Consider the following 24,679-nt stretch of genomic DNA (forward strand, 5'->3'; position numbering starts at 1 on the left):
TTAGGGGAGGGTTTGGCCGGCCGGGTTGTCCTTGTCCCATTGCGCTCTAGCGACACCTGTGGCAGGCCGGGTGCAATGCACGCTGACACGGTCGCCAGGTGTACGGAGTTTCCTCCAACACATTAGTGCGGCTGGCTTCCGGATTAAGCGAGAATTGTGTCAAGAAGCACTGCGGCTTGGCGGGGTCGTGTTTTGGAGGACGCATGGCTCTCGACCTTTGCCTCTCCCGAGTCTGTACGGGAGTTGCAGCAATGAGATAAGACTGTAACTACCAATTGGATATCACAACATTGGGGAGAAAAAGGGGTAAATATATATATATATTATCAAAAATTAAATAACTTTTTTCCTCATAATACCAAATAATGACAAATAAAATAATGACAAAGAGAAAACAGGTTTTTAGAAATGTTTGCTATTTATAAAAAATAGAAACTGAAATACCATATTTACATAAGTATTGAGAGCCTTTTCTATGAGACACGAAATTGAAGTCATATGCATCCATATGCATTGATCATCCTTGAGATGTTTCTACAACTTGATTGGAGTCCACCTGTAGTAAATGATTCGAAAGGCATTGGACATGATTCGAAAGGCACACACCTGTCTATATATAATCCCACAGTTGACAGTGCATGTCAGAGCAAAAACCAAGCCATGAGGTCGAAGGAACCACCAAGACTCTTCCTAGAGCTTGCCACCCGGCCAAACTGAATAATTGGGGGAGAAAGGCCTTGGTCAGGGAGGTGACCAAGAACCCGATGGTTACTCTGATAGAGCTCCAGAGTTCCTCTGTGGAAATGGGAGAACCTTCCAGAAGGATAACCATCTCTGCAGCACTCCACCAATCAGGCCTTTATGGAAGAGTGGCCAGGCAGAAGCCACTCCTCATTAAAAGGCACATGACAGCCTGCTTGGAGTTTGCCAAAAGTTACCTAAAGACTTACAGATCATGAAAAACAAGACTCTCTGGTCTGATGAAACCAAGATTGGACTCTTTGGCCTGAATGCCAAGCGTCACGTCTGGAAGAAACCTGGCACCATCCCTACTGTGAAGCATCATGCTGTGGGGATGTTTTTCAGTGGCAGGGATTGAGAGACTAGTTAGGATCGAGGGAAAGATAACGGAGCAAAGTACAGAGAGATCCTTGATGAAAACCTACTCCAGAGCATACAGGACCTCAGATTGGGGCAAATGTTCACCTTCCAACAGGAAAATGACCCTAAGCACACAGCTAAGACAATGCAGGAGTGGCTTTGGGACAAGTCTCTGAATGTCCTTGAGTGGCCCAGCCAGAGCCCTGACTTGAACCCGATCTAACATCTCCGGAGAGACCTGAAAATAGCTGTACATCGACGCTCCCCATCCAACCTGACAGAGCTTGAGAGGATCTACAGAGAATAATGGGAGAAACTCCCCAAATATAGCTGTGCCAAGTTTGTAGCTTCATACCCAAGAAGACTCAAGGCTGTAATCGCTGCCAAAGGTGCTTCAACAAAGTACTGAGAAAAGGGTCTGTATATGTATTATGTAAATGTCATATTTACATTTTTCTTTTATACATTTGCTAAAATATCCTAAAACCTGTTTTTGCTTGGTCATTATGGGGTATTGTGTATAGATTGATGAGGGGGAAAAAACGAATTAATCCATTTTAGAATAAGGCTTTACTGTAACAAAATACTTTCCGAATGCACTGTATTTCAACCTTTTCTGGCCCATGGTGTTGAACGCTTATCCTTTTAAACTTGGAAAAGAGACCTTTAACCTCTTACATCTAGACGTTCCGCTAGCGGAACACTGCTCCAATATCCAATGATAGGGCGTGGCGCGAAATACAAACTCCTCGAAAATCCGAAAACTTCAATTTTTCAAACATATCACTATTTTACACCATTTTAAAGACAAGACTCTCCTTTATCTAACCACACTGTCCGATTTAAAAAAGGCTTTACAACGAAAGCAAAACATTAGATTATGTCAGGAGAGTACCCAGCCATAAATAATCAGACACCCATTTTTCAAGCTAGCATATAATGTCACAAAAACCAAAACCACAGCTAAATGCAGCACTAACCTTTGATGATCTTCCTCAGATGACACTCCTAGGACATTATGTTATACAATACATGCATGTTTTGTTCAATCAAGTTCATATTTATATCAAAAACCAGCTTTTTACATTAGCATGTGACGTTCAGAACTAGCATTCCCACCGAACACTTCCGGTGAATTTACTAAATTATTCACGATAAACGTTCACAAAAAACATGACAATTATTTTAAGAATTATAGATACAGAACTCTTTTATGTAATCGCGGTGTCCGATTTTAAAATAGCTTTTCGGTGAAAGCACATTTTGCAATATTCTGAGTAGATAGCCCAGCCATCACAGGCTAGCTATTTTGACACCCACCAAGTTTGGTACTCACCAAACTCAGATTTACTATAAGAAAAATTGGATTACCTTTGCTGTTCTTCGTCAGAATGCACTCCCAGGACTTCTACTTCAACAACAAATGTTGGTTTGGTTCCAAATTATCCATAGTTATATCCAAATAGCGGCGTTTTGTTCGTGCGTTCAAGACACTATCCGAAGGGTAACGAAGGCTGACGCGCCGGCGCGTTTCGTGACAAAAAAAATTCAAAATATTCCATTACCGTACTTCGAAGCATGTCAAACGCTGTTTAAAATCAATTTTTATGCGATTTCTCTCGTAAAATAGCGATAATTTTCCGACCGGGAGTCGTTGTTTTCGTTCAAAGACTGAAAATGTAAAATGGACTCTTCACGTGCACTCGCGCACCCGTCTCATTGTTCTCATGTCGACCACTATCCAAATGCACTTCTGTTTTTCAGCCAGAGGCTGCAGAGTCATCATTCAACGTTCTGGCGCCTTCTGAGAGCCTATGGGAGCCTTAGAAAGTGTCACGTTACAGCAGAGATTCTCTGTTTTGGATAGAGATGACAAAGAAGGCCATTTGAGTTCTGTTATACTCACAGACACCATTCAAACAGTTTTAGAAACTTTGGAGTGTTTTCTATCCAAAGCTACTAATTATATGCATATTCTCGTTTCTGGGCAGGAGTAATAACCAGATTAAATCGGGTACGTTTTTTATCCGGCCGTGAAAATACTGCCCCCTATCCATAACAAGTTAAACCCAGACTTGGACCACAATAGCAGGCTAGTGATTGCTTTCCAACACTTGCAGTTAGCCGCTGATTCCTTCCAAACCACTGATTGTTGAATTTGCGATTTCGAACTTGTTGTGTAATGTTCATGTCAAATGGCCAATGAGCACCGATACGTTTTATCTATAATGTCTCTTCATATGACAAGGATTGAAAAGGATTTGCCAGTAGATGATGACCGCTTGTCTAGCTTGCTAGCTAAGATTTTGAAAGTGTGATGTTGACATGATCAGTCCAATCAAAGCTACGGCAGATATAAAGTGATTTGATGTAATTTTATCTGTGGCCAGTGACCTTGAGCCTTCTTGGATGGGCACTTCTAATGTAACTCTATGGCAGCACCCCGGGGGCTTGAATTTCCAAGCTCCCCTGAATGACGGGTTGCCACTGGTCCTGTCTTGTTTCACAGGCTACTGATCATTTGTTCTTTGTCTCAGGCGCTGTACCATTCTCTCTACTGCAACATACTGACTGTGCAAAGCTTCTCTCTCACTCTCTCTCCTACACACACTGTTTTCACCTCTCCATGGTCATGTCATGCTCCTCTTGTCACCTCTAATGATCTCTCTCTCCCCCTCCATCTCTCTCAGGAAGCTGGTGGGCGGTCTGTGGAGTCACTGAGCTCTGTGAAGCATCATCCTGTGACGGGAGCGGCATTGAGCCGCTCCAAACGCTACGCCATCAACCCACTGGGACAAAAGTGGAAGCATTTCAACCTCACCTACAAGTGAGACCCTGAATACCAAGTCAGACCCTTGTCCCTACCCCCTAGGCACTTTTGAAGATCTGAGAGGATTAGATATGCAGTGCCTTCAGAAAGTATTCACTCCCTATGTTCCTTCAAAAGGGACACTGAGCAAATTTCATGTCTGCTGACTGCAAACTTGAACGTGGTAAAAAATTCTGTGCAACTTCCAGCGTGCGTTTACTGTGAACAATAAGGCTGTACCTGCTTTAAGTTACAGTTTCAGACAGTGGTCAAGTAGGCTACTGTGGCTATTTGATCATAATGTAGACCTACCTGAGTTTCCTATCATCAAAAACAATGGAGAAAATGCATCCCATAACATTTTAACATGGAAATAGCTGTTCTATCATTCAGCCTACAGTAGCAGCCAACTTGTGGTGTTCAATGTAGGCCTACATTCCATGAGACTTTTGAAAAAAACATTCAGGGCTTGACATTAACCTGTTTATCCACTTGCCCTTCAGACAAGGAGGTGACTGAAAATGTTATTGTGTTGTTTGATTCAAAATAAAATGTTTTATTATTCCCATACCGTTATTATAGAGATTCAGACAAATTATGCTACGTTAACTTATTCAAGCCTGTCTCGAAATACAACACTGCCCCTTTAATACAAAAAAATCTTGACCAGACGTCTTTTCAAAGATGTCTAGAAATGTTCACGTTTTGTGCTCTTGTAGAAAGCAATCACTCCCCCATTGTTGACTACAAATGATCTATACCTGAGCTACTAACTCACTAACTAGCAAAGGAAATGAAAACATGTGCAAACGTAGCTACATGCAGCTCTCACTTTGATCTCAAAACAAGTGCATCTACTCATGACCGCTCATGCTGAAAACACAGTCCAGTTCAAAGTGAATGGCACAGATCCATATACGGCAATGGTCTATTTGCATGTAAGCATACCGCAGCTCTGATTAGTTATGCCGCTCTGGTCTATGTAGAGTACGGACTGAATTGTACTCCAATGCGTTCTGCCTACAATGAAATATTTTCAAATCAAATCTAATGTTATTGGTCACATACACATTGTTAGCAGATGTTCTTGCGAGTGTAGCGAAATGCTTGTGCTTCTAGTTCCGACAGTACAGCAATATCTAACATGTAATCTAATTATTCCACAACAACTACCTAATACACACAAATCTAAGTAAAGGAATGGAATAAGAATATATACATATAAATATATGGATGAGCAATGACAGAGCGGCATAGGCAAGATGCAATAGATGGTATAAAATACAGTATATACATATGAGATGAGTAATGCAAGATACAGTTGAAGTCGGAAGTTTACATACACCTTAGCCAAATACATTTAAACTCAGTTTTTCACAATTCCTAACATTTAATCCCAGTAAAAATTCCCTGTCTTAGGTCAGTTAGGATCACCACTTTGTTTTAAGAATGTGAAATGTCAGAATAATAGTAGAGAGAATGATTTATTTCAGCTTTTATTTATTTCATCACATTCCCAGTGGGTCAGAAGTTTACATACACTCAATAAGGTAGAATTGCCTTTAAATTGTTTAACTTGGGTCAAACGTTTCGGGTAGCCTTCCACATGCTTCCCACAATAAGTTGGGTGAATTTTGGCCCATGGTGTAACTGAGTCAGTTTTCTAGGCCTCCTTGCTCGCACACGCTTTTTCAGTTCTGCCCACACATTTTCTATGGGATTGTGGTCAGGGATTTGTGATGGCGACTCCAATACCTTGACTTTGTTGTCCTTAAGCCATTTTGCCACAACTTTGGAAGTATGCTTGGGCTCATTGTCCATTTGGAAGACCCATTTGCGGCCAAGCTTTAACTTACTGACTGATGTCTTGAGATGTTGCTTCAATATATCCATATAATTTTCCTACCTCATGATGCCATCTATTTTGTGAAATGCACCAGTCCCTCCTGCAGCAAAGCACCCCTACAACATGATGCTGCCACCCCCGTGCTTCACGGTTGGGATGGTGTTCTTCGGCTTGCAAGCCTCCCCCTCTAGGGGACAGAACGCGTCTCCTTCCTGAGCGGTATGATGGCTTCGAGGTCCCATGGTGTTTATACTTGCGTACTATTGTTTGTACAGATGAACGTGGTACCTTCAGGCATTTGGAAAATGCTCCCAAGGATGAACCAGACTTGTGGAGGTCTACAACTTGTTTTCTGAGGTCTTGGCTGATTTCTTTTGATTTTCCCTTGATTTCAAGCAAAGAGGCACTGAGTTTGAAGGTAGGCCTTGAAATACATCCACAGGTACACCTCCAATTGACTCAAATGATGTCAATTAGCCTATCAGAAGCTTCTAAAGCCATGACATAATTTTCTGGAATTTTTCAAGCTGTTTAAAGCGACAGTCAACTTAACGTATGTAAACTTCTGACCCACTGGAATTGTGATACAGTGAATTATAAGTAAAATTATCTCTGTAAACAATTGATGGAAAAATTACTTGTGTCATGCACAAAGTAGATGTCCTAACCGACTTGCCAAAACTATAGTTTGTAAACAAGAAATTTGTGGAGTTTTTGAAAAAATAGTTTTATGACTCCAACCTAAATGTATGTAAACTTCCGACTTCAACTGTATGTAAACATTATTAAAGCAGACCGCACCTCCCTCTGGAGAGCCTTGCAGTTGTGGGTGGTGCAGTTGCCGTACCAGACGGTGATGCAGCCGACAGGATGCTCTCAATTGTGCATCTGTAAAAGTTTGTGAGGGTTTTAGGTGACAAGCCAAATTTCTTGAGGTTGAAGAGGTTCTGTTGCGCCTTCTTCATCACACCGTCTGTGTAGGTGGACCATTTCAGTTTGTCCGTGATCTGTACGCCGAAGAACTTAAAACATTCCACCTTCTCCACTGCTGTCCCGTTGTTGTGGATAGGGGAATGCTCCCTCTGCTGTTTCCTGAAGTCCACGATCATCTCCTTTGTTTTGTTGATGTTGAGTGAGAGGTTGTTTTGCTGACACTAGTACCCTCACCTCCTCCCTGTAGGCTGTCTCGTCATTGTTGGTGATCAAGTCTACCACTGTTGTGTCGTCTGCAAACTTGATGATTGAGTTGGAGGCGTGCATGGCCACACAGTGAACAGGGAGTGAACAGGGAGTACAGGAGGGGACTGAGCACACACGCTTTTGGGACCCCCGTGTTGAGGATCAGTGAAGTGGAGATGTTGTTTCCTACCTTCACAACCTGGAGGCTGCCCGTCAATTAGTCTAGAACCAAATAGCACAGGGTGGGGTTGAGACCCAGGGCCTCTAGCGTAATGATGAGCTTGGAGGGTACTATGGTGTTGAATGCTGAGCTATAGTCAATGAACAGCATTCTTACATAGGTATTCCTCTTGTCCAGATGGGATAGGGCAGTGTGCAGTGTTATGGCGATTGCATTGTCTGTGGACCTATTATGGCGGTAAGCAAATTGAAGTGGGTCTAGGGTGACAGGTAAGGTGGAGGTGATTTGATCCTTGACTAGCCTCTCAAAGCACTTCATAATGACTGAAGTGAGTTCTACGGGGCTATAGTCATTTAGTTCAGTTACCTTTGCCTTCTTGGGTACAGGAACAATGGTGGCCATCTTGAAGCATGTGGGGACAGCAGACTGGGATAGGGAGCGATTGAATATGTCTGTAAACACACCAGCCAGCTGGTCTGCGCATGCTCTGAGGATGCTGCTAGGGATGCCATCTTGCGAGGGTTAACACGTTTAAATCTCTCACTCATGTCAGCCACGGAGAAGGAGAGCCCACAGTCCTTGGTAGCGGGCCATGTGGGTGGCACTGTATTATCCTCAAAGCGGGCAAAGAAGGTGTTTAGTTTGTCTGGAAGCAAGACGTCAGGTCCGTGACATGGCTGGTTTTCTTTTTGTAGTCCGTTATTGTCTGTAGACCTTGACACATACGTCTCGTGTCTGAGCCGTTGAATTGCGACTCCACTTTGTCTCTATAGTGACATTTCTCTTGTTTGATTGCCTTGCGGAGGGAATAACTACACTGTTTATATTCGGCCATAATCCCAGTCACCTTTCCATAGTTAAATGCGGTGGTTCGTGCTTTCAGTTTTGCGCGAATGCCGCCATCTATCCACGATTTCTGGTTAGGGTAGGTTTTAATAGTCACGGTGGGTACAACATCTCTTATGCACTTCCTTATAAACTCACTCGCCGAATCAGCATATATGTCGATGTTATTATCTGAGGCTACCTGGAACATGTCCCAGTCCGCTTGATCAAAACAATCTTGAAGCATGGATTCCGATTGGTCAGACCAGTGTTGAATAGTTCTTAACATGGGTACATCCTGTTTGAGTTTCTGCCTATTGGAAGGGAGGAGCAAAATGGAGTCGTGGTCAGATTTGCAAAGTTAGTTTTTCCTACTAAGTCTTGCGTAGTTCATTTTGTTTCGGTAATTTTGCATCGATTCGATCACAATTCCCATAGTAAAGGAAAACGTTGATAGTGATAACTAAGGGGAAAACTGTAAAAAGCTGAGTGAAGGTCAATCTCATGCTTCTCTGCGTGGGCTGATATTTCTTCTGTGGAGCAGTCCCGGGGGAGCTGTGCACCCACGCAGTTTAGAGGGAACATTGTTCACAGCCCTGGATTTTTTCAAATTTTGTCGTGTTATAGCCTGAATTTAAAATCTTTTATATTTAGATTTTGTGTCACTGGCCTACTCACAATAATGTCATACTGTATTTATTTTTTTAGAATTGTTTTACAAATTAATTACAAATGAAATGCTGTAATGTCTTGAGATGTCTTGAGTCAATTCAACCCCTTTGTTATTGCAAATAGGTACTTAACAAGTCACATAATAAGTTGCATGGACTCACTCTGTGTGCAATAATAGTGTTTAACATGATTGTTTATGACTCTCTGTACCCCACACATACAATTATCTGTAAGGTCCCTCAGTCGAGCAGCGAATTTCAAACACAGATTCAACCACAAAGACCAGGGAGGTTTTCCAATGCCTCGCAAAGAAAGGCACCTATTGGTAGATGGGTAAAAAAGCACACATTGAATATTCCTTTCAGCATGTTGAAGTTATTAATTACACTTTGGATGATGTATCAATACACCCAGTCACTACAAATATACAGGTGTTCTTCCTAACTCAGTTTCTGGAGAGGATGGAAACCGCACAGGGATTTCACCATCAGGCCAATGGTGACTTTAAAACAGTTACAGAGTTTAATAGCTATGATAGGAGAAAACTGAGAATGGATCAACAACATTGTAGTTACTCGACAATGCTAACCTAATGACAGAGTGGGGAAAAAGGAAGCTTGTACAGAATACAAATATTCTAAAACATGCATCTTGTTTGCAATAAGACACTAAAGTAAAACTGCAAAAAATGTGCCATTATGTTTGGTGCAAATGGAATAGAGCGAAGCACAGACAAAATCCTAGAGGAAAACCTGATTCAGTCTGCTTTCCAACACACTGGGAGACAAATTCCCCTTTCAGCAGGACAATAACCTAACACGCAAGGCCAAATATACAATGATCAACAACCAACTTGACAAAGCTTGATTTAAAAAAAAATTATAATGTGCAAATATTGTACAATCCAGGTGTGTAAAGCTCTTAGAGACTTGCCCAGAAAGACTCACAGCTGTAATCGCTGCCAAAGGTGACATAAAACATATCCAATTGGTAGTTACATTCTTGTCCCATCGCTGCAACTCCCGTACGGACTCGGGAGAGGCGAAGGTCGAGAGCCATGCGTCCTCCGAAACACTACCCTGCCAAGCCACACTGCTTCTTAACCCGGAAGCCAGCCGCACCAATGTGTCGGAGCAAACACTTTACAACTGGCGACCGTGTCAGCGTGCATGCGCCCAGCCCACCACAGGAATCAGAAGAGTGCGATTGGACAAGGACATCCCGGTTTACCAAATCCTTCAATAACCCAGACGACGCTGGGCCAATTGTGCACCACCTCATGGGTCTCCCGGTCGTGGCACAGCCCAGGATCAAACCAGGATCTGTAGTGACACCTCTAGCACTGCGATGCAGTGCCTTAGACCACTGCACCACTCGGGAGGCCCAGCCGAAGGTGATTCTGACTCAGGGGTGTGAATACTTATGTAAATTAGATTTTTCTGTATTTCATTTTCACAAAATGTGACCTTTGTTTTTTTTAAACATGTTTTCACTTTGTCATTATGGGGTGTTATGTGAAGATGGGTGAGAACAAAAATATATTGAAACCATTTGGAATTCAGGCTGTAACACAACACAATGTTGAATAAGTCAAGGCGTATGAATATTTTCTGAAGGCACTGTAGATAAAAAATATGGCAGCAATTCTCCCAAGTTTTAGTGGGTAAGATGGAGGTTCCACCATATTTCTGAGACCTATCCAATCCTCTTAGATGTAGTGTCGAGGAGGAAGGGACTAGGGATTCAGGGAGTGAGAGAGAAAGAGACAAATGGGGAAAGAGAGAGATGGAAGAGACTGGGAGGTCGGCTACGGAGTAATATTTTGAGAATTATGGCTTGGGGCCACTGGGCAGATATATAAATATTCATTGTGAAAGCCAAATTGATAACGTACAATTATGAATATAACTACTGTTCCCTGAAGGAGGAACATACTATGGAGAGTCAACGACCATTCATATTCCCCTGAAAACTGAAATAATGCCCAACTGGCCAATGGATGCCGAGCCTTCCCTCAGAAGCCCCGCCTTCCTGGCTATAATACCCAAAGGCAGGCCATCACATCCATTTCCTCAATTCAGTACCCCTCTTCAGCGAGCTCAAATCCCCTGACAGCACGAGGCAAAAATATATTATACCTCATTACCTCTGTCAGGGAACAGGAGTTATTTTCATACATTCTCTTTCAGTCGGTCACTTGCTATAACATACAATGGGGACATACAATCAAGCCCCAAGCCGGCTCAAGGCGTACCAAACTAGGAGTCCCACGGCAACCCAAGCACACACAGATTCCACCGGTTCCAAAAAGGGGTTACAGAAGCCACCTTTTTCGCTAATACTTACCCTAGAAGCCTGAACTGTCACAGCCTGATGAGGCCTGAACTGTCAGAGCCCCATATAGGGAACCAGAATCTTCTGCAACTTGGCTATGCACACTGACATGCTGCTACTGCAGCCCAAGTTCATAGACCCCACGGATCCAAGAACAATACTTACCTTGTGAGGCTGAAATGTCAGAACTCGTACAAGGAACCCCAAGTCCAAAACAACAGAACACCTGTCATGACATGGTAAAGCATAGCATCGACTACGGCAGCCCAAGGCTCAAACCCACAGGAAACTGTGGTAACCTTGATAATGCACTCTTTACATGCTGCCAGCACCCACTTCTGGACCCAGCCATAAGAACACTATGAGCCACATCGGGAGCAGTTACATCCACACAATAAAACCTCTCACTGCAACACAGATATCACCAATTGTCATAGCCCTGAACAATACCCAAGCAGCCGCCACACCCCTAGTGGAGTGAGCACGCACACCGCTAGGCAACCTTTGTCCTTGTCGAAAGTCAGGGACCTCTGCCATATCGTGGATTCAGAGCTATCCATCTAATAGAATTCAAATGGTTTTCTTTAATGGAAGCTTCTCTAATGTCAAGCATGTAAAGTGTGGTGTACCGCATGGCAGCTCTCTAGGCCCTTTACTCTTTTCTATTCTTACCAATGACCTGCCACTGGCATTAAACAAAGCATGTGTTTACATGTATGCTGATGATTCAACAATATACGCATCAGCAACCACAGCTAATGAAGTCACTGAAACCCTTACAAAGAGTTGCAGTATGTTTTGGAATGGGTGGCCAATAATAAACTGGTGCTGAACATCTCTAAAACTAAGAGCATTGTATTTGGTACAAATCATTCCCTATGTTCTAGACCTCAGCTGAATCTGGTAATGAATGGTGTGGCTGTTGAACAAGTTGAGGAGACTAAATTACTTGGCATTACCTGAGATTGTAAACTGTCATGGTCAAAACATATAGATTCAATGTTTGTAAAGATGGGGAGAGGTCTGTCCGTAATAGAAAAGCAAGTGCTGCAGGCTCTAGTTTAGTCTTATCTTGATTATTGTCCAGTTGTGTGGTCAAGTGCTGCAAGGAAAGACCTAGTTAAGCTGCAGCTGACCCAGAACAGAGCAGCACATCTTGCTCTTCATTGTAATCAGAGGGCTAATATAATTACTATGCATACCAGTCTCTCTTGGTTAAGAGTTGAGTAGAGACTGACTGCATCTTTTCTTATTTTTATAAGAAACATTAATGTGTTGAAAATCCCAAATTGTTTGCTTAGTCAACTTTCACACACAATTATCCCACCAGACATGCCACCAGGGGTCTTTTCACAGTCCCCAAATCCAGAACAAATTCAAGAATGCATTCAGTATTATATACAGCCATTCTTGCATGGAACTCCATTCCGTCTCACATTGCTCAAGTGAACAGCAAACCTGATTTCAAAAAACAGATAAAGCAACACCTCACGACACAAAGCCTCTCCCCTATTTGACCTAGATAGTTTGTATGTGCGCTACGGGTGTTGCGGTGGGCTGTTGCGATGACTGTATTACCGCCACACCGGCGGTCACGAGTCATGGAGGCAGTCACATTTCACAATTACATTTTGGTAATTAGGCTTCTCCAAGCTCTGATGCTGCTGTTGGTCATTAGTAGCCTACCAAACTTGCTAACTGCCTGGTACTCAGCACTCTGTTGTCCCTCTAATCACACTGACATCATTGCAAATGTAATAAAAAATCTAATCAAACACTTCAGGAGAGCCCATGAGCTCATGTTGTGGAACATTTCTATAGGCTATGCAATTGCCCGAGAAAACAGAGTAATGGCCTCTATTAAAAAGAGAAGGATCCCGTCAGCTTTCTATATGCTAGGTCTACTATATTTATTTCTCAACTTTTCTAATATTAAGCACATTGCTTATCTTTACAACAGGAGTATAGCCTACCTGGCTTGCATGAAAATGAACCACAGGAAAAGCATCCTCCATTCGCTATTTAATTGTATAGATGACATGTATTTTTTCCCGCTGCCCCAGTTTCGAGACAGGTGCATGATAATGGTCCATTCTAAATCAAAAACGAATATCACACATATATTATTTAGTATATGTAAAGACAATATTAAATCAAGAATAGTCTGATGGGTGACAATATTAGCCTATCACTTGTGAATGATGCCCAGCAAAAGGTTTGTATCACACCTAAAGGGTCCAAATAACTTCTTTAAAAAAAGCACATTAATCCGCTTTACAAGGGGGGTAGAGCCTAACTGGCATACACAAGTTTGGGGAAGATCATTTTCACCATAAAAATGCACCTTTATAACCTTTATAATAATTTGCATTTGCGGGCCCTTTTGATAATGGTGTTTTCCCACTAATAGAACATTCCTGCTTATAGCTTCTTGCCTTGTGCGCCTTGCTGCGCATATAATTTGAAGAAATATCCTAATAGTTTATAAAGATTTTAAACTAAACGTCTAAACTAAACGTCTGTTGTGTCAGCCTCATTGCATAAAAAAGTTTGTTTGATGCTAGTGGTTGTATTAATTTGGCATCTTTCGTATCCCACAACTGTCCCAGACTATGCTTGGAATATTTATTTCTCACACAGATAGGATAGGTAAACTTTTGTACTACGGTACTGCTAGTAGATTGACGTAGGCTAGTGCTTTTGCTGTTCTTTAGGCCTACTCATCTTGTTGACGAAAAGTAAATGTGGACAGTTCTTCCAATATCTTCAATATGCACCTCGCAGTTGCGTTCCCGATGTGTCCGTCTTCACTTGTAGCCTGTGAGAAAGACCCAATCACGTGATGGAGTGCCCTACGAGTGAGATGAGAGGTGCTTCAGAGCAGGCAGACATGGATTTTTTTTAGGGTGCATTATGGCCACACAAAGGGGATGCCGCTGGGAAATGTGAGGGCTTCTCTAATTGTGAATAGGAGATTGACAGAGTGTGTACTGCCTGCGCAAAAAACAAAGCAGACCTCATGCCTTTCAAGTGACTTTTTTCAAATCATCCTTATTTTTCAATTTTTTTATTTCACCTTTATTTAACCAAACATACAATCAATAATACAGTAGAAAAGTCTATGTACAGCATGTGCAAATGAGGTAGGATAAGGGGGGGTAAGGCAATAAATAGGCCATGGTGGCGAAGTAATTACAATATAGCAATTAAACATTGGAATGGTAGAATGTGCAGAAGATGAATGTGCAAGTAGAGATACTGGGGTGCAATGGAGCAAGATAAATAAATAAATACAGTATGGGGATGAGGTAGATTGGATGGGCTATTTACAGATGGGCTATGTACAAGTGACGGGATCTGTGAGCTGCTCTGACAGCTGGTGCTTAAAGCTAGTAAGGGAGGTAAGAGTCTCCAGCTTTAGTGATTTTTGCAGTTCGTTCCAGTCATTGGCAGCAGAGAATTGGAAGGAGAGGCGGCCAAAGGAAGAATTGGCTTTGGGGGTGACCAGTGAGATATACCTGCTGGAGCCCGTGCTACGGGTGGGTGCTGCTATGGTGACCAGTGAGCTGAGATAAGGTGGGGCTTTACCTAGCAGAGACTTATAGATGACCTGGAGCCAGTGGGTTTGGCGGCAATTATGAAGCGAGGGCCAGACAACGAGAGCGTACAGGTTGCAGCGGTGGGTAGTATATGGGGCTTTGGTGACAAAACGGATGGCACTGTGATAGACTGCATCCAATTTGTTGAGTAGAGAGATGGGGGCTATTTTGTAAATGACATCGCCGAAGTCGAGGATCGGAAGGATGGTCAGTTTTACGAGGGTATGTTTGGCAGCATGAATGAAGGATGCTTTGTTGCGAAATAGGAAGCCGGTTCTAGATTACATTTTGGATTGGAGATGTTTAATGTGAGTCTGGAAGGAGAATTTACAGTCTAACCAGACACCTAGGTATTTGTAGTTGTCCACATAGTCAGAACCGTCCAGAGTAGTGATGCTGAACGGGCGGGCAGGTGCGGGCAGCGATCGGTTGAAGAGCATGCATTTAGTTTTACTTGCATTTAAGAGCAGTTGGAGGCCACAGAAGGAGAGTTGTATGGCATTGAAGCTCGTCTGGATGTTAGTTAACACAGTGTCCAAAGACGGGCCAGAGGTATACAGAATGGTGTCGTCTGCGTAGAGGTGGATCAAAGAATTACCAGCAGCAAGAGCGACATCATTGATGTATACAGAGAAGAGAGTCGGCCCGAGAATTGAACCCTGTGGCACCCCCATAGAGACTGCCAGAGGTCCGGACAACAGGCCCTCCGATTTGACACACTGAACCAGGTGAGGCAATAAGCCAATAGGCCAATAAGAATGTGGTGATTGACAGAGTCGAAAGCCTTAGCCAGGTCGATAAATACGGCTGCACAGTAATGTCTCTTATCGATGCCGGTTATGATATCGTTTAGGACCTTGAGCGTGGCTGAGGTGCACCCATGACCAGCTCTGAAACCAGATTGCATAGTGGAGAAGGTAGAAAAATACTTATTGAAATTCTCAATTATAGTGGATTTATCGGTGGTGACAGTGTTTCCTAGCCTCAGTGCAGTGGGCAGCTGGGAGGAGGTGCTCTTATTCTCCATGGACTTTACAGTGTCCCAGAATTGTTTTGAGTTTGTGCTACAGGATGCAAATTTCTGCTTGAAAAAGCTAGCCTTAGCTTTCCAAATTGCCTGTGTATATTGGTTCCTAACTTGTCTGAAAAGTTGCATACCACGGGGGCTATTCGATGCTAATGCAGAACGCCACAGGATGTTTTTGTGCTGGTCAAGGGCAGTCAAGTCTGGGGTGAACCAAGGGCTATATCTGTTCTTAGTTCTACATTTTTTGAATGGGGCATGCTTATTTAAGATGGTGAGGAAGGTACTTTTAAAGAATAACCAGGCATCCTCTACTGACGGAATGGTGTCAATATCCTTCCAGGATACCCGGGCCAGGTCAATTAGAAAGGCCTGCTCACTGAAGTGTTTTAGGGAGCGTTTGACGGTGATGAGAGTTGGTCGTTTGACCGCAGACCCATAACGGATGCAGGCAATGAGGCAGTGATCGCTGAGATCTTGGTTGAAAACAGCAGAGACTTATTTGGAGGGCAAGTTGGTTAGGATGACATCTATGAGGGTGCCCGTGTTTACGGATTTGAGGTTGTACCTGGTGGGTTCATTGATAATTTGTGTGAAATTGAGGGCATCAAGCTTAGATTGTAGGATGGCCGGGGTGTTAAGCATGTCACAGTTTAGGTCACCTAGCAGCACGAGCTCTGAAGATAGATGGGGAGCAATTAATTCACATATGGTGTCCAGGGCACAGCTGGGGGCAGAGGGTGGTCTATAGCAAGCGACAACGGTGAGAGACTTGTTTCTGGAAAGGTGGATTTTTAAAAGTAGAAGCTCGAATTGTTTGGGTACAGACCTGGATAGTAAGACAGAACTCTGCAGGCTATCTCTGCAGTAGATAGCAACACCGCCCCCTTTGGCAGTTCTATCTTGTCGGAAAATGTTATCGTTAGGGATGGAAATTTCTGGGTTTTTGGTGGAGTTGCATCATGCAGCCTTACAATGTATTAAATCTTCAAAACATATAGCCCAACGTTTGTAGAACAACTAAAGTTATATTAATAACTCTAAATTAAGTACATATGAGTACCTATTTCTTTGTTAACCGCTCAACACAGAATAGCAGCATGTGTGCACTTCCTCCAATCGTTTGGAGAAAATATCCTTTGTATTTTATTCAGCTTTGTTCAATAGTATTCTCAATATAAAATAATGCAACGGAATTCTAAGCAAATCTTGTCTGCTAAATGAACTAGTGTAGCCCACAGCGATATGACATACTCAGATTAGGAATTAACATAAGGACAACTCAGAGTATGTTATTCGGTTCTTCTGAAATTGACTACATTTTCTTCATATCATGTTACTTTAGACCTGTCTAAAATAAATAATAGATTTATTGTGAAGGTGTAGGCTATATTATATGGATTTATTAGACTTTTTAAAATGTAGATGCTCCATAGGTCTGCATCACTGGCTTGTAGGCTATGTGTGGAAGCCAGGAGATGCTAAATGTGTTTATGTTAATTGACGTACCGATAGTTATTTGCTTGACAATAACCGGGTGACAAAATGTAGTGACCGCCACAGCCCTACGTATGCCTTTTGTCTTTACATTTTTTTTATATAGTTTTGTCCTTGAGCTGTTGTCAATTAATGTTCTTTATTATGTCATGTTTCATGTTTTGTGTGGACCCCAAGAAGAATAGCTGTCGCATTAGTACATAACATCAATTTGGAGTCGCCTGGCACGGACTCCATATGGGAAGGGTGTACTGATATAAACCTTTAATGTGGAAAAAGAAAAGCCCTGCTCAAAAGCTCCTGCAAGGACATCAAAATGTCCACCAAAGACCTCTGAAAAGTACAAACTCCTTTAACCTGACACCAAATTGTGAATGAGAGACTGACGAACAACCCTCTTGTAAAGGACGCACGTGCCAACTGTATAGTCGTAATCACGTTTGAGAGGGTAAACTCCTAGCCGTCAAATTCAACCTTTCAGGGGCCAAACCCACAGATCCCATATCTGTGGTCATGGGTGCTGAACTCTCCTGTGCGCCTGGGACAATAGACCCAATGACACAGAACCCACCACGGGTCCCCGCAGAGTGCACAGATCCCTCATTGAGAAGAACAGATGACAACACACAGTTTTATTGTTTTTTTAATTAGGACAACAGTTTTCAGCTGTGCTAACATAATTGCAAAATGGTTTTCTAATGATCAATTAGCCTTTTAAAATGATAAACTTGGATTAGCTATCACAACGTGCCATTGGAACACAGGAGTGATGGTTGCTGATAATGGGTCTATGTAGATATTCCATAAAAAATCTGCCGTTTCTAACTACAATAGTCATTTACAACATTACCAATGTCTACACTATATTTCTCATCAATTTGATGTTATTTTAAGAGACAAAAACATTTACCTTTCTTTCAAAAACAAGGACATTTCTAAGTGACCCCAAACTTTTGAATGGTAGTGTATGCTGTCGGACCTTACCAACACATGGCCCTCCAACATCAGAAGGAAACGCCTCAGCGCCAGCAAAACAGTCCATAGCTCTAGGTCATTTATATGCAGCTCCCTTTACGCTGTTGACCAAATCCCTCTTTCCGAGTAGCCCACACACAGCGCTCCCCAACCCAGTAAGGATTCCTCTGCCGTGATAACCACGAAACAGACGCATCAACAGCGCTGAAAAAGACGTATCAACAAAAGTCCCAGAGGCACCACAGCTATCATAAAGGAACCGTGCCATACAGAGCCGGAATGCGACCATCCTTTGTTGGGACAAAAACTCATGATTTAGATCTGAGTCCAGAAAGGATTTTCGTGGGATAAGAACCAGTAGAGCTGCGTCCTGTTTTTGTTTCTTTTCGAAACAGGCCTGTAAGGACCATAGTTGAGCCAAACAACCTTGTTGGCAAAACTGGCTCATCCAAATACATCCTCCTGTCCATGTCAAGAATAACACCATGAGCCTTTTACACTTTGTCCAGCTGATCCGCCGAGAACCGGCACTGTTTATTATTCGGAAGCTAAGTCACTTGGCAGCTTTCCATCCATCGGCGGTGTGCAAATGAGCCCCGCCTCCTTCATACCCTCTACATTCATGAACTCACCATAACCTGAAGCACCAGCCTGGCTGAATGAGGGGAATCCCAGGTCGTCTTTAGCTCATCTGCAAAATGTTTAAACAGGGCTAAGCGACGCTTCACTGCTGAAGGGACAGGAGGTAAATACCTTCCCCCAAACCTGGAGGATGTCCACTGAGGGGGAGAAGATGGCCAATCCACCCCCAGGTGATCTGCTGCCTTACGACACAGCTCCATCAAAGGCGCATTAACCACTAATAGTTTACTCTCCCCGCCAAATCCAAAGCCGGGGCTTTAGATTGCCCCAGACTGATGTCATCCAATTAGTTAGCTTTTTTAAACTTACTCTTACCACTGGCCATCTTACTCAAGCAAGGAAGCACTGGCTAAACAAGCAGAGCAGAAAGTAGTTCGCTTTTAGCAAACACAAAAACCGATACCAATACCCAAAACTCTCAACATCTAGGGGAACAAGTACTCCCCACTAACAGACACCTAAGTCAGAGCCAAATCTCGTAGTCTTTGTGTGCTTGAAAAGGCGAGCTGAAGAGAGAAGAATTGAGGAAATGGATGTGAGCCCCAGTATAATAGCCAGGAAGGCAAGGCTTTCAAGGGCGGACTCTGTCACATGAATTGACACTGGAGAGACGAAGCAGGTATGGGGAGTCAAGCATTTACTAAGGAACGGACATGGAACGAGACAGGAACAGCGTCAGCACAAGGGTAACAAAGACAAAAACAATGAATGCATCAGCAGGGATTAGAGCAGGGGAACTGACAAATATAGGGGAGGTAATAAACAGGTGATGAGTCCAGGTGAGTTCAATATTGCTGATGCGCGTGACGAGGGAAGGCAGGTGTGCGTAATTGATGATGGCAGGAGTGCGTGATGCAGGGCAGCCTGGCGCCCTGAAGCGCCAGGGGGGAAGAGCGTGACAGTACCCCCCCAGGGGCGCCACCCGGCGTCTAATCTGGGCGAAACTGCCGAGACATGGGCGCTGGGCAAGCCGGTTGGGGCGTGGAAGCCCGACGAACCGGCAGGAGCATGGGAGCCTGGCGAGCCGGCTGAGGCAAGGACGCCTGTCGACCCCGCTGCAACGAGGGAGCCCGATGATCCGGTGGAGCGTGATGTGGAATGGTAACCTGCCGAGCCAACCGAGGCAAGGAAACCTCTCGAGCCAGCCAGGGCGTGGAAGCCCGATGGGCTGGCTTAGGCACCCCCGGTTCCACCCCAACGTCACCAACAAAACAAACAAAACAAAAAAACTCCTGGGCCAGCTGGGCGCACAAAACCTGACGATCCGGCTGAGGCCCAACGTGGGATGGGCGCCTTCCAAGCCAACCGGGGAAAGGAAACATCTCGAGCCAGCTAGATCGTGGAAGCCCGACGTTTCCATCGACGGTGACCCAGAGCTGACGTCACCACCAACCGGAACACCAGTACTCCCCGATGCGTCGTATGTTGGCTGATGCATTCTGTCACATAAATTGACGCTGGAGAGGCGAAGCAGGTACGGGGAGTCAAACATTTACTAAGGAACGGACATGGAACGAGACAAGAACAGCATCTGCACAAGGGTAACAAAGACAAAAACAGTTAATGCATCAGCAGGGAATAGAGCAGGGGAACTGACAAATATAGGGGAGGTAATAAACAGGTGATGAGTGAGTCCAGGTGAGTCCAATATCGCTGATGCGCGTGACGAGGGAAGGCAGATGTGCGTAATTCATGAGGTAGGAGTGCGTGATGCAGGGCAGCCTGGCGCCAGGCTGACAGACTTGGCATCCATTGGCTTGTTGGGCGTTTTTCAGGTGAATATGGTTGAACGTTGACTCCCAATAGTATGTTATACTGAATGACCGACTGAAAGGGAACAGCAATATGTTTTTGGGAATCCAAGTTCGTCGCATTGTCTGTCACTTTCCAATCTATATTTGTGTCTGTCTTTCTGTTCACATCTGTCTGTCTGTCTGCGTGTCCGTTCACGTCTGTCAGGATCGTGAAGTTTCCCAACACGCTGAACAAAGACGGCACCCGCAAGGCCATCAGCATTGCGTTCTCCAAGTGGAGCGACGTGTCCCCTCTCTACTTCGCTGAAATCACAAACCCCAACAAGAGTGCTGACATTATCATCGGTAAGACCACATAATTAAACAGACCCTGACAGTGTCACTATAGATTAGACATTAATAAGTTAAAGGTGTGTGTGTGACTTTAATTCCCCTGCTTTAAATGTGTGCGCATGTGTGTGCTCATGCTTCCAGGCTTCTACACGTGGAACCACACAGACTGCTGGTGGTCTCCATTGCACCCCTGTTTTGATGGGCTAAACGGGGAGTTGGCCCATGCCTTCCTGCCCCCGCGCGGGGAGATCCACTTTGACAACCACGAGTTCTGGATCCTGGGGAAGTCCCGCTTCAGCTGGAAACAAGGTGCAAAGACTCTCCTCCCTGTCTGTCTGTGCTCCGATTCTCTATCCTCCCCCAAAAAGTGTACTCATTCACTTTCCCCCACCCATGGATTTTAAAGGAATCGATTGACGTTGATGACATCTTTTTAGATGCTTTTATCAGATGTAAACTTGATGTTGTCTTGAAAAAAAAACTGTTTACCTGGTTGTAACAGAGACCAGTTGCTAACAATCTGCTTGACGTATCCTCAACCAGAAAACCAGTTTACAACCAGAGTTGCACTTGATATTGTGTGTGTTAGATGGGCGCGAAGAGGTTGCACTTTGTGCTGACTCTGCCCGCAGACAAGCTACTGTAAATCGAACATACTTCCGTTATCCCCCTTGGGTTTTTTGTGGGCGGAAAATTGTATTTATTGGTTTTCACAACATTCAATAAGTCATGTGACATTCAGTAATTCCATTTTATAAGCACAGCAAATAACAAAAACAAACAACAAACAAACAAAAACAAAAAACATACAGCACATAGATACATCAAACAAATGTATTGTATCATACAATAACACCTGCATATACAGGTAACTGCAAAAATAAAGGAAACACCAACATAAAGTGTCTCAATAGGGCGTTGAGCAGCTCCAATGCACCTTGGCAGCTTCAATGCACCTGGGCATAGATCAGGGGCATCATGCACCCAAAAAATCTGAGGGGGCACAAAGTATGTGAGGATGTCTGGGGGTGGTACGTAGGGGGGCTAGGCCCACCGTCCTTAAGTTGGACAATTTAGAATTTTTCAAACACCTAAAACAGCTTTTTCCTGCAATCGAGAGCCATAATCATTATGATTAATTCTATGTAAAAAAAAAAACATGTTTATTTTTCTGCATATCTAAGCATACCTCTTGAGCCGTCTGTATCCTCCTGACTGGTGGCTATTTTTTTTAAAGCAATTAAATATGCTTCTCTGCAAAAATCTGGGTAAAAGATTGAAAGGCATGTGAGTCTTACTTAGTACATTTAGTAGTTGTTTGCTTTTCTAGTCCTCCAACCTTGCCTGCAGGCATGCCAGCTAAGATAGTTAGACAAGCTAGCTACTTTAACTTGATTGATAGCCTGAAATGGTTTCTTGGTAGCTAGTTATGAGTTTGGGAACTTATCTGGGCTAGCTGAAGCCAACTTCATAAGAGTGCTAGGTGGCTAGTAGTATTACAGAGAAACAAACAACAACAAAAAATGAAATATATACAGTATATACAGTGAAGGAAAAAAGTATTTGATCCCCTGCTGATTTTGTACGTTTGCCCACTGACAAAGAAATGATCAGTCTATAATTTTAATGGTAGGTTTATTTGAACAGTGAGAGACAGAATAACAACAAAAAAATCCAGAAAAATGCATGTAAAAAATGTTATAAATTGATTTGCATTTTAATGAGGGAAATAAGTATTTGACCCCCTCTCAATCAGAAAGATTTCTGGCTCCCAGGTGTCTTTTATATAGGTAACGAGCTGAGATTAGGAGCACACTCTTAAAGGGAGTGCTCCTAATCTCAGTTTGTTACCTGTATAAAAGACACCTGTCCACAAAAGCAATCAATCAATCAGATTGCAAACTCTCCACCATGGCCAAGACCAAAGAGCTCTCCAAGGATGTCAGGGATAAGATTGTAGACCTACACAAGGCTGGAATGGGCAACAAGACCATCGCCAAGCAGCTTGGTGAGAAGGTGACAACAGTTGGTGCGATTATTCGCAAATGGAAGAAACACAAAAGAACTGTCAATCTCCCTCGGCCTGGGGCTCCATGCAAGATCTCACCTCGTGGAGTTGCAATGATCATGAGAACGGTGAGGAATCAGCCCAGAACTACACGGGAGGATCTTGTCAATGATCTCAAGGCAGCTGGGACCATAGTCACCAAGAAAACAATTGGTAACACACTACGCCGTGAAGGACTGAAATCCTGCAGCGCCCGCAAGGTCCCCCTGCTCAAGAAAGCACATATACATGCCTGGCTGAAGTTTCCAATGAACATCTGAATGACTCAGAGGACAACTGGGTGAAAGTGTTGTGGTCAGATAAGACCAAAATGGAGCTCTTTGGCATCAACTCAACTCGCCGTGTTTGGAGGAGGAGGAATGCTGCCTATGACCCCAAAAACCCCATCCCCACCGTCAAACATGGAGGTGGAAACATTATGCTTTGGAGGTGTTTTTCTGCTAAGGGGACAGGACAACTTCACCGCATCAAAGGGACGATGGACGGGGCCATGTACCGTCAAATCTTGGGTGAGAACCTCCTTCCCTCAGCCAGGGCATTGAAAATGGGTCGTGGATGGGTTATCCAGCATGACAATGACCCAAAACACACGGCCAAGGCAACAAAGGAGTGGCTCAAGAAGAAACACATTAAGGTCCTGGAGTGGCCTAGCCAGTCTCCAGACCTTAATCCCATAGAAATCTGTGGAGGTAATTTAAGGTTTGAGTTGCCTAACGTCAGCCTCGAAACCTTAATGACTTGGAGAAGATCTGAAAAGAGGAGTGGGACAAAATCACTCCTGAGATGTGTGCAAACCTGGTGGCCAACTACAAGAAACGTCTGACCTCTGTGATTGCCAACAAGGGTTTTGCCAGCAAGTACTAAGTCATGTTTTGCAGAGGGGTCAAATACTTATTTCCCTCATTAAAATGCAAATCAATTTCTAACATTTTTGACATGCGTTTTTCTGGATGTTTTTGTTGTTATTCTGTCTCTCACTGTTCAAATAAACCTACCATTAAAACTATAGACTGATCATTTCTTTGTCAGTGAGCAAATGTACAAAATCAGCAGGGGATCAAATAGTTTTTCCCTCACTGTACATTGCCTTCATAAAGTATTCACACACCTTGACTTTTTCAACGTTTTATTGTGTAACAAAGTGGGATTAAAATGGATTTAATTGTCATTCTTTCTCAGCAAAGTGGATTTTTTTCCTCCCAAATATATATTTTATTAGTCAATCAATCAAATGTATTTATAAAGCCCTTTTTACATCAGCAGATGTCACAAAGTGCTGTACAGAAACCCAGTCTAAAACCCCAAACAGCAAGCAATGCAGATATAGAAGTACAGTGGCTAGGAAGAACTCCCTAGAAAGGCAGGAACCTATGAAGAAACCTAGAGAGGAAGCAGGCTCTCAGGGGTGGGCCAGTCCTCTTCTGGCTGTGCCGGATGGAGATTATAAGAGTACATGGCCATTAAGGCCAGATTGTTCTTCAAGATGTTCAAATGTTCATAGATGACCAGCAGCGTCAAATAATAATCACAGTGGTTGTAAAGGGTGCAACAGGTTAGTACCTCAGGAGTAAAGGTCAGTTGGCTTTTCATAGCCAAGCATTCAGAGGTTGAGACAGCAGGTGCGGTAGAGAGAGAGAGAGTTGAAAACAGCAGGTCTGGGACAAGGTAGCACGTCTGGTAAACAGGTCAGGATTCCATAGCCGCAGGCAGAATAGTTGAAACTGGTGCAGCAGCACAACCAGGTGGACTGGGGCCATCCAGGAGTCATCAGGCCAGGTAGTCCTGAGGCATGGTCCTAGGGCTCATGTCCTCTGGGAGGGGAGGGAGAGAGAGAGAATTA

The 24,679-nt window shown here is 43.6% G+C and overlaps 1 protein-coding gene across 1 annotated transcript in view; it reads left to right on the forward strand.

Annotated features, from left to right (window-relative positions):
• Window positions 1–24,679, forward strand: part of mmp23bb (matrix metallopeptidase 23bb) — a 36,569-nt gene that overhangs the window by 2,665 nt on the left and 9,225 nt on the right. Inside the window, exons 2-4 of the mRNA XM_014161951.3 lie at window positions 3,792–3,928; window positions 20,644–20,783; window positions 20,913–21,080. Of these exons, the coding sequence (XP_014017426.3) occupies window positions 3,792–3,928; window positions 20,644–20,783; window positions 20,913–21,080 (445 nt within the window). The remainder of the gene's footprint in view (window positions 1–3,791; window positions 3,929–20,643; window positions 20,784–20,912; window positions 21,081–24,679) is intronic.

The sequence above is a fragment of the Salmo salar genome, chromosome 20, assembly GCF_965601325.2.
Source record: "Salmo salar chromosome 20, fSalSal1, whole genome shotgun sequence".
Lineage (NCBI taxonomy): Eukaryota > Metazoa > Chordata > Actinopteri > Salmoniformes > Salmonidae > Salmo > Salmo salar.